The following is an 11,578-nucleotide window of genomic DNA, read 5'->3' as shown; positions in this document are numbered from 1 at the left end:
CAACAGCATGGGTGGATAATGGGTGACTCGCATAAGAAGCTTGTAACGATGTTGGCTCATGCTAAAGGAAAACATGATAGTCGAAAACAGTCGACTACCATTCGAAAGAAGTAAAAACAAGGAAAAACAATCATAATCGTCCAGTTAGGCAGAACGATGACTGGCTCCATACTAGCACACGATCAGTCCATGTTACAATAGGAAAATTTCGATCGCTTTATGTTGCCATTACTTGGAACATTAGAAAGTTATTTAAAAACTTTTTTGTTGTTATCGAATGGTAAACGGTTGCACACGTAGGGCTAACAATATTTGAACACCTTGAATTCTACATTAATCTTAGAACACTCATGGAACGTTGATGCAAAAAAACAAATTACCGTGCTTTATAGTGCATAAGGTGTGTTGATAATATCGAAAAGTATCGATTTTATCCCATATAATGGATTATATGTAATACAGCAACACACTATTATGCATGACTTACACAAAACAAATTTTATTGTAACTGTGAGAAAAGTACTCTTCTTGTGCAATACAGACATCGGATGAATAGCATGGATCGATCATTGTAAACAAAATAATAGGCCATATGCTGATAGTGAATACAATAGTGTTGAATGGTTAGAATAAGAAGAAAATAAAAATGAGTCATAAAACAAAATATTTGTTGCATTTGCGAATAAAGCAAACAGAAGAATGATTATACATTTTTCATTCATTTCTGTTTAGACACTGACACAATAGATTATACGAGCAATTTTAAATGTAGTAAAATTGATGAATAGTAAAACATTGCATCACGACACTGCACGAATTGCGTTGAATTGTGTGGCTTGAGCAGTAAAAATAACATGCTTAATACTGGTAGCATGATTGATTAGGCGAATCATTCGAAAATGCAGCGTAATACAGCGTAAGAATGACAGCAAAGATTGTAAATTATCCTTGTACACAATACAGAGAATTGGTGAACAAGTGAGCAGAGAATTGCATATATTGCTGGCAAACGAGTATGCATCATGAACGAATCTCCTGGGCTCCTTACAAGGATTGAATCGTTGTATACAAATAAGGGAATGTGCATTCGATAGAGAAAAAATGAATAATACTAGCGTTAGCAAAATTTCATGAAGACAATTAGTGGCGAATATCCAATCCGAACACACATTTTTTTGTGTAGATTGTATGATAACGTACGAAATGTGTTCGGAATATTGGAAACATCAGGGAGGCTTTTGTTACTACCAGATGTCAAATTATTTGTTTTTATTTCATATTTGTTGGTTTGCCTACTCTCTTTTAAAATTTGTACCACTAATGTTAAACGGGAATGAATGAAAAAAATGGCATTAAATGTGATTGTTTGTGTATAAGGTTATATAGAGAAGAAAACAAATGTCCAGTTTGTGGTTTTGCTCTTGGTCCAATAGTTTCATGAAACAAGTTCAAAGTAGCTACAATTTTCCTTCAGGATGTGTACAACATCGAGAGATGATAGCACTTGCAGCATTCACAGTATTCATCAGCGTATCATACAGTTTTGTTTTAGTTGCTTTAGTTTGAAATGTAGAAAAGAACACTGGCGAACACATATTAGTACGTTGATGAACATGTATAGAAACCAACAATGCATGCTGTGTAAGAGACAGATTTATGCAAACCTTATAACAATAAATATGTGGCACTATGTGGGAAAAACATAAGGTATATTTGTGCGTAACTAAACAAACGAGAAAATTATGAATCATCATATAAACAGCAATATTTAATGACGAGCGATCTCAACAAGAGCACAGAATAATCGGATACAACAAAACATTAAAAGAATTGCGACACCTGTATCTAAAAGGATGGGCGTAAAGGGAGAATATTGATACCACAAAACAAAATTTTATACCATACTATAGCATATAACGGAAATAGTAATGGGATGAACGATGTACAGTAAGAGTGGTGCTGTAACGGCTGTAAAACAATAATTTCTGAGTATATTAAAACACAAAAACTATTCATTCATACAATTCTGCTGCTAGGCGCATCGGCAACTGTAGGCCTGATGGTTGCACACTATAAGAAAATAAGTTTTGCGAAACAAAACCATCAAGAGCAAAGAGGTAAGCACCGCTTAGAGACAACTTAGTGTAGATCTGCGTCTCATTTAAGTTTTATCATTTTGCGAGAAGGAAACCAAATTGCTAACTATTGGACAAAAGTAATAACTTCACACAGAACTGTATTGTATGACTGCCATATAAACTTAATTCACATGTCGATAGTCCAAAATTAAAATATCATAAATGTTCGTATTGTGTTAATTAGTTGGACCTCATTAGTTGGAGTCTTTATTGACAAAAACGCTTGTTTCACATTATGTAGTGCTGAAACCAAGCCGTGTGTATGTGGTATGCACAGTGCATGGATATGAAATGGAACATTAATTCGGTTGCCGTTGCGTGATCAATGATTCTGAAGTGCATATTATGCTTAAGTTAATGACACGACGAGTTAATGGTAAGCTACGCCCAAGATGAATTTTAGGTTCTATGTGAATCAATGATTTCTTGCGATTGATGGGTACGATGACGTGAAATCAAATATTAAGAATATTTTATGAAATGTGCGCATGGTATGAATTGTTGAACGGAAAGCGGGGAACAAACAATTAGATAATACTTACTATTACATGAAAATGAAAGCTATGCTCCACATTTCAGATGAATCCGCTAGCTTACGGGCAATTAATTTTTATTTCAAACTTTTTTATTTCAACTCTTTGTTATTTGCTGGCAGATTCATTTTCTCTGTTTACTAAATGTATTTTAGTGATTAATAAACATACAATTCAAATACTTACGTATTACAAACAATTCAACAAAAGAAAGAAACTAAAAGTAGCAAGGACTGAATATCTGACTACTTGGTAAAAGTAAGTATACCAAGCCAGAAATGACCGTCCGTCAAGCCAAGAAGAGACAGAGAGAGAGGGTTCTACGATGTTACTTGGGTGTTCGCAGGGAAAATGGAAATGTTGAACTGTTGTGAATTTTGTCGTTTTCAGCGGCACAAAAACAGCCAAAACTCGGAAGAAAATTGCAGTTTTTGATTGTCTGTAGACAATTCATTCTTGACATTTATGACTTCTTCAGTAATATTAAGAAAAATCTGTGATTTTCGGTAGGATTCTTGAAAAATCGGTAGTTTCAGGGTGCTCGTCTGTGAATCGGTAGGCATATCAAAAATCGGTAGGAATACAGATAAATCGGTAGTTCTGGTCACACTGATGGAAATATAAGTAGAGCGCTGGGGTGTCAAATATCGCAACCGCGAAAAATGGTAGCGCGAACGCTATCAACCGTTGTTGTAAAAAGCATTGGTCTCCGACCTGTGGTCCATGGCATTAGTAAAAGTGGTGCGCGAAAGATATTTGTTGGCTGTTGAACCGAAAATTTTAACAATTTTGCCATTTACAGTCGCATGCTAGTAGACGGGACACTGCCCAATGTCGCTTTATGTGTAAACTCCTCACTGGAGAAATAGACGCACCTGAATTGTTAGCCGGTATAAACTTCTATGTCCCACCTAGATTATTTAGAAATTACCGACTTATTAGGACTAACCAAACTAGACGAGCATACAGTGTTAACGACCCGATGACTGCTATCGCACTTTAATTCAATAGTAACATAATTATGACAATTTTGACTGGCACCTTTAGACGATTTTTTTTACTTACTTGACTCTCTATCCCGTATGTTTGTACCTCGTTAGGTTAGTTAGTAAGCTTAGAGATAAGGCCAATCTTTATGGCCAATCACTTAATTTTGAATACAAATACAAATACAAATTTCAAGCGATTTTAATTGATGAATTTATCTTACAGGTAGTCCCCGAGATACACTACCATATAAGAGGTACTATGCGCCGATTCGCAGATATGCGGATTTTAAAATTTGGTTGATATTGTCATCAAATTAAATTTTTATTCTCAAATTTAGTGTTAAAAAATCGCATAAAAAGCGAATTACATTGCGATCGGAGAAGGAAGCTGATTCTGCAACTGTCAATTTGTAACGAAAATGATCCGGGATTGGACATACGTGGAAATTATAAAAACTACTGTGTATCCCCGAGATACACTATTATTGCAGAAATCCAAAAAATCCGCGATATGAATTTTCGTATGTCGGATCTCGGTGTCATTTCGTTGCAAATCGACAATTCCGGAATCAATTTCTTTTTCTGCTCATTTTGAAATTTCACTTTCTTGGGCGATTTTTGAAGATTTTTTTCCTAAAATTAATTAAAAAATAATTGAATTTAGTTTAGAAGGCATTACATGTATGAAGCTAATTTTAACTAATTTGATTAAATTTTGTAAAATCAAAGAGATGTCAAGTATAACAATGTCAACGTGCATTGAATTTCTAGTGCTTAGAAAGTTATATCAACTCGCCAGAGTGTTTCTAGTTTTGATGAAAATAAACCATAACGATAATTTACATATGTTCATACGTTCCTCGTGCAGTTGACCCTTGCTGAATTAACAGTCGCGATGAGAAAGTTACTTTTTTTGGAACGGAACGGAACCAGTTTCGCCGAACCTACTACAAAGGGAATTTTAAACAATTTTGTTTAATCATAACTGAGGCCGAATTGCAATTCAAACAATTTGTTTCTTCCTTTGCTACATAATAACAGTTTCAGTGTTTCATAGCACTTGAACAATAGTTTCAATTTGCTTTACTACTTCCAGGTTTATTTTCGTTCCAAAAAAAGACTAAACAGTTCTGAAAGAGAAAAAAGATCTATATATATAAAATTCTCGTGTCGCGGTGTTAGTGTGCAAACTCCTCCGAAACGGCAGAACCGATTTGTATGAAATTTTCGCTAAACGTTCGTTAGGTATGAGAATAGGTTTAGCGCTATAGTTCGTTTCGCTAGGTGGCCTCTGGCCATTATTATGAGTTCTTTTCTGTTTTTCCTACGGGTGTTATCAAGTAGGCATAGCCTTTTTTGCAACACAAATAATGTTGAATGCTACTGAGACTAAAAGCTTCTAACGAACAAATCAATCAAAGTAGGTACACACGAGGATTTATTTGTGCAATTTTATTCAATAAAATGTAAAGTGAGTGATAAGTAAGTAAAAAGCAAGATAAGTGTGGTAATATTAATAAAATGTAAAAAATAAAAATGTGTAGTGATGGTCCTCCGCATCATGAACATGGTGCAATAAGTCCTTCGTTTTGATGCGTACAAGAAGCCCAAGTGACTCAGGAGTTGCTCGCAGTTTAATTACTTTTCACTAGCTCATGTAAATTTTTTTCACTTAAAGGTACATTCGGCGATACATGAACTAGCCCAGAATTTTTCGTTTCGCTAGGTGGCCTCTGGCCAATATTATGAGTTCGTTTCTGTTTTTCCTGCGGGAGTTATCAAGTAGGCATAGTCATTTTTTCAAAACGAATAATGTTGCACACTGCTGAAACAAACAAGCTCTAACGAATAAATCAATCAAAGTAGTAGTGTCATGTGTGCGACGATTTATTTGTGCAACTTTTTCATAGCGTAAAGTGAGTGATAAATAAGTAAAAAGCAAGTGTTGGAATAATTAAAAAATGTTATTTAGTGATTTGTGTCTCAGTGGTACATGTGGAATCGGCGCCTTACACGGAAGGATCTGATATTAAATCCCAATCGTCAAGGAAAGTCAGAAATGCCTCCTGAAGTAGCAGAAAAGAAGAAGAGCCACAAAAAATAATAAAAATTGCTTTGATTGGGAATATCATTTGGATTATGAATGGCAATAATTTAAGAATTTTCAGTTAATCAACGATATTCTCTAATCACCGCTCTAATAATACCACAAGAATCAAGATTGAACACTCAAAATGTTTGCATTAATTACAAAAGGCATGTTTAAGGGCAAAGCTAGGTTTGCCGGGTAAGCTAGTATATATATATATATATATATATATATATATATATATATATATATATATATATATATATATATATATATATATATATATATATATATATGCTTATATTATTTATAATATAATTATATAACCAATTTCATGTACATTGAACGGTGTTACGTGTAAACAATTTCAATCTTGTTTCGAATTCGGACATGCTGTCAAAATTAATCTTCCATTCGAATTACCATTGTCATGCCGTTTCTCATCGTATGTTTTCGTTTGAAAGGAATGCACAAACAATTCTGCAACGATTGGTGCGAACATTTGCTCGAGCAGAGCAATCGTGACGGACACGCAGCACATAGTTCGCGGTTAGTCGAAAAGCAGCTACACATTGAAGATGGATGATCTTTCACTGCTTCAGATAACCCTGGAGTAACAACATTGGCCCAGTAAGCTGCAGGAATGTGAAGTGTTTGTTTCGGTGTTGCGTAGAGAACTGGTCTCTTTCGTTTGGTGTAGTGCTTGTAATGCGTTTTTTCTGTTTTTGTACAATAATCTAGAAATTTTAATGCTAAGTTTTTGGCAGTGTACAGTGTACGATCACAGCTGTGAATGAAACCAAAAGCGTTTTTCGTTTTGTTTATGTGGCATTATTGTGTATCCTAACGAAAAAAACCATTGTTTAGTTTGCGTTGTACTACGGGATGAATGGGGATAACAATTTGTTTACTTGTTGATTTCCCTGTACGTATTATAAATGGTGAACAGTGCTGCTGGCATATGGCAGTTCCATCATACATAAACTTAACTTCACGCCCAGATAATTGTGAAAGGTAGCGGATGCGACTGGAAATTAGTATGTGTGAATTTGTACGGCTAGCTCAGCAAGATGACGACAATGCCCCGCACCTTGCCTGCAAATAACCGCCTCGTTTCCATCAAATTCCCATCTAGGCTTGAGGGCTGGCTAGATATCTTTGGTAAGCCGAAATTTTTACTATCTTAACGGTACTCACGTTTACGATAAACTTATTCTTAGGGAAATTTTGTAGTACAATAGTGCGATGAATCGTTTCATAACCGCGCTGTACAATTTGTGACAAATTGCAATTGAATGGAAGTAATTTGTCAGTGTAGAAAAGCGTAAATTTTGTGAAAACACATGATCTCAGTTACACAGCATATTTCATATTATTGTAATGCAACGTGGATTAAGTAATTTCGTTATTTTAATGCCGTGCGCAGAGTTAATTGTGTTGCTGCGTGTCTGTAACTTGGCAAATGCTACTTATGGTCTGTGAGTCACATTTTAGACTTATTTCACGTCCGACGCTTTCATTTCTAAACGTGCTTATTAGAGGCACCAACTCTTTTCTTTAATGATATCTCTGTTGGGAGACAATGCTTGAAGACAAAACTAAGAACACCATCAGCCAAATCGTGTCATGCTTGATAGGTTTGAATAGCTTTTTTTGTTTCTTTCTCCCGTTCGAGAATAAGTAACGGAGCATTGGATATTTTCACAATTGTGCCACTAACCTTTTGTTGGAGTGTGAGCGATGCGCAAGTTAATTTTAAACTTCGCTGTATGGCATCTGTACGAATCCAGCGTTATTTCCAGCAGTCGAGTTGTGTAAAAATATGAATATTACTCATGAACGTAAAAACAGTGTCTTTGTAGTGTCTTTATGTTGTAGCAAAATCATGTAATTCAAGCAATTCAAACACTTACTAGCGATAAAAAAATAATCTTTTTTTTTTGTAAGAAACGACCCAGTTATACAGGTATGCTTATTGGGGCGTAAAAAATGACCCGACACTATAAGCCGAGCTTCCACCCGGGATGTGTGTGTGTGTGTGTGTGTGTTACATTTGTTCATTTTTAATTTTGCATTTGTAATTTGTAATACATAAATATACACAGTTCAAAAGAGGTAATAAAATCAGTTTCTCTTCAGAAACCATTTTATTTATCATTCGAATTTCGTCTTTTGCTTTACTAGCCTAATACGATTTAGTAATGTGGTGTATGTGCATTAAAAAAAATCACGCCATTATTGCTTTGTATATAGTCGTTATAACTAAACCGCTGTTATAACTAAAATTTAACTTTGCCCAATAATAGAAGAAGAAAGGAAATGTTTTTAAACATTCGTCCATTTACAGTTTATAGATGCCCCTAAACAAACAAATATAATGTTTTGGAATGCTTTAAAAGCAAATAGCAATATTCTATCTCTCTCTCTCTCTTTTTCTTCTTGGCTTAACGACCTTAGAGGTCATTTCTGGCGTTCTATACTTATTTTACCATGTAGCCGGTTATTCAGTCCTTGCTGTGACGGTTGTGACGGGGTGACAGTTCGGATGGGATTTGATATCCGGTCTTGTCGTGTGGAACCGGCGCCGTTTCACATACACCACCACCATGTTTGTTATGATAAAGTTCGAAAGAGTTCTAATAAAACTAAATTTTATTATTGTAGTGCAAATTGACACCTCATGGTTGTAAAATATACAAAACCTATGTATTGAATCGTTATACATACAAGAAATACTTCACTATGAACTGATTGCTCTTTATAAAGTGATGCCCGTTTTTTATTATGTATGCGAATTGTGCCATTTTACCAGTACAGGTAGTTCCAGAGATACACTGCACGCGAATCTAAAGCTGCGGGGCCACGACAGTTGAGACTTTCCCTCAAACTTCCTCAGTGACTCAATTCCCTCAAAAAGCGTCTCAAAACCAATGTTGCCGTGGCCGTTTGAAGTTTTCCTCAAGCTGCGGAGCCACGACAGTTGAGACTTTCCCTCAAACTTCCTCAGTCACTCAAATCCCTCAAAAAGCGTCTCAAAACCAATGTTCTCGTGGCCGTTTGAGGTTTTCCTCAAATTTGGTCACACAAACAATCACTCATGCTGCCTCTCTTGGCTAAAGTCTGAAACACGACCCCCCCACTCACGGGCACTCATTTGAGTGACTTTTATTCGTGCAGGGTGGTTCGAAATCGGTTGCGTGTTTTTTAATTATGTTTCGAGACACAGACACCTGAGGGCATGGCCGTCGAAGAAGAAAATGTAGCAATTGGTGCCATCTATCGACCACAGGTCAAAGATTGGCGATCCGTTGGAGCTTTCGCGAATAGCTCCGGCCACAGACATGGTAGCGATTAGTGGTGCATGGACGAAATCTAGCCACAAGTGCCATCTAGCCATTGCCAGAAGAAAGTGTGGCGATATCTTGGATACCGGCGGAGCTATGGGGCAAAGTTGGGCCAAAAATGAGGAAAATTTTACGGTTTCACAAACAGCGCATGGAACTTGGTTCCTCGATGAATAAATCACTTTTCACTATGCGAAAACCTCCTTACAATTTAATAGTACTTGTAAAAAAAATCAAATTCAGGCCACATTGCATAGTCTCCGAACCACCCTGTACGAGAAATTGACACGCAGATGAGTGACCGTGAGTGGTGGCGTTCTTATTTCAAGCTGCGGGGCCACGACAGTTGAGGATTCCTCAGAACTCAAAACCTCAAAAACTTTTTGAGACTTTTTTGAGGAATCGTTTTGACAGTTCCGATGCCTCTGCCGTTCAGAATGTAAACAAAACATATTTTTGTTTGCGGTTTTTTTCAATGAAAGTACACTTTTCTTGTGGCATTGTTAATGCAAATACCTACTGAAGAACTAAAATTAACATTAATTATAATTTAACACCAAATTTGTGTTTTTTTTTATTTTTTGCGACGGTAAATTGTTCATTTGTTGCACAGTGTGTGACACAATTTATGTATACGTTTTAATTTAAAAACTATGTTGTTTGTTTGAATACTTTCTTTTCCATAAAACAATTTTTTATTGACCATATTTTCCATTAAATTGATCAAAAAACACCTTCGAACAAAGATTACAATTATATGAAATAGCATTTGTCAAACACTGTTTGTTGTCGCTGACGAAAAGAGAGGCAGCATGAGTGATTGTTTGTGTGACCAAATTTGAGGAAAACCTCAAACGGCCACGGCAACATTGGTTTTGAGACGCTTTTTGAGGGAATTGAGTGACTGAGGAAGTTTGAGGGAAAGTCTCAACTGTCGTGGCCCCGCAGCTTCAGACTTTAGCCGATGAGTGGGGGGGGTGTCCTTATTTCAGACTTTAGCCCTTATTTCAGACTTTAGCCGATTTTTCTGGATCTTTACGGTCTGCTATAATAGTGTATATCGGGAACTATCTGTAATAAGTCTGTAGAAGGATTATCTCAGTATGGTTCATGTAGGTTCGTTGTATGGTGTAACTTCACCTAAAAAAGTTTATTCCTGGAAAATATCTTTAGTACGATGGAAGATGTGTTCACTGCGCTCCATGGACTTATGATTGTTATTTGTTTTAAAATCAACCAATAAGATTCAATTCTCGATTTCTTTTCTCTGTTCGGCTTCTTAAAACCAATTTTGTCCGATAAGCTGGAATAAATTACATGATTTTTTAATATAACCCATGGTGTTCACCAAAGTGGGTATAATATACAGGTGGGCTTATCCCCAATTATTTGACAACTGCACTGTAAAAAAATACAAAAAAGATTTGGCAGATCGCGGTACGGTCATTTGAACATGTGTGTGAAAAAGCGTACCTTGTGTGCAGAGTGACCAGATTATATTTTTTTTTGTTATCGGTAGGAAAGCAAAAAGTTTATCGGTAGTTATCGGTATAATTCAAATTCTATCCAGCTCATGCTCTCTTAAGTAAAATCGTGTGACCGTGGAGGGATGGTTTCCTGAGATTTTTTAACGTATTTAGTTTGAGCCCTTCTTATACTTCAGGTACACCGCATACAAGAACGTGTGGTTCGCACACAATAGATAATGCCATGAAAAATGAATTAGGACATGCATTTATGGCTTCTTGACCAATATTATGTAAAATCTGTGATTTTCGGTAGGACTCATGATAAATCGGTAGTTTCAGGCTGCTCGTCTGTGAATCGGTAGGAATACAGATGAATCGATAGTTCTGGTCACACTGGTTATGTGTATCGTTGTGGAGGTGTAAAGGTACGCATGGAAACCGTATCTCGAGCTGTCAAATTTTGTAATGTTATGTATATTATACCGGCTTTGGTGTTCACAACCAACCATAAGTGGTTCAAAATTTTAATTCGCTAACCAACGGTTCGAATATCAGATGGACTGTTCCACCTATCTATACCTGTGATTAAATAACTAGCAAATAACAAATTTAACTCACAGAATAGTTACTCCGACAAACTTGTTTAAGTATTTCGTGCCGTAGCCTTGCACTTACCTGAAACAAGATACATATCATGTTGTATAAACTGCTTTAATGTCAGAACTTTTGTATCTAAGGAAACTAGTTGGTCGAGTACAGGTTGTTCATTGAGTTCGAATACTTCTTTTCATCGTTGTGCAGCTTTGGACCATGAGCTTTCAGTGTAATGGTATTGGTGTCAGTTTTAGCTCCGCGTATCCACTATCCGTTGGACAATGTAAACTTGCTTGGACAATGTCAACAGACAATGTCAACCGGCAAGTGTCGATCGGAACTGCTCACACCATCATGATGAAGAACCTAGGACGCAAGCCGTGTGTAATACGGATGTATTACGGAAGATTTAACTTTTCGGA

At 36.3% G+C, this 11,578-nt stretch overlaps 1 protein-coding gene across 1 annotated transcript in view; it reads left to right on the top strand.

The window, feature by feature from the left end:
* Positions 1-6,171: 6,171 nt before the first annotated feature.
* The window catches only part of LOC125770080 (ras GTPase-activating protein raskol), a 34,810-nt gene continuing 29,403 nt past the window's right edge, over positions 6,172-11,578 (top strand). Inside the window, exon 1 of the mRNA XM_049439298.1 lies at positions 6,172-6,910. Within this exon, the coding sequence (XP_049295255.1) occupies positions 6,820-6,910 (91 nt within the window). The 5' untranslated portion in view covers positions 6,172-6,819. The remainder of the gene's footprint in view (positions 6,911-11,578) is intronic.

The sequence above is a fragment of the Anopheles funestus genome, chromosome 3RL (genome assembly GCF_943734845.2).
Source record: "Anopheles funestus chromosome 3RL, idAnoFuneDA-416_04, whole genome shotgun sequence".
Taxonomy (NCBI): domain Eukaryota; kingdom Metazoa; phylum Arthropoda; class Insecta; order Diptera; family Culicidae; genus Anopheles; species Anopheles funestus.
This window is presented reverse-complemented; position numbering and strand designations above follow the sequence as displayed.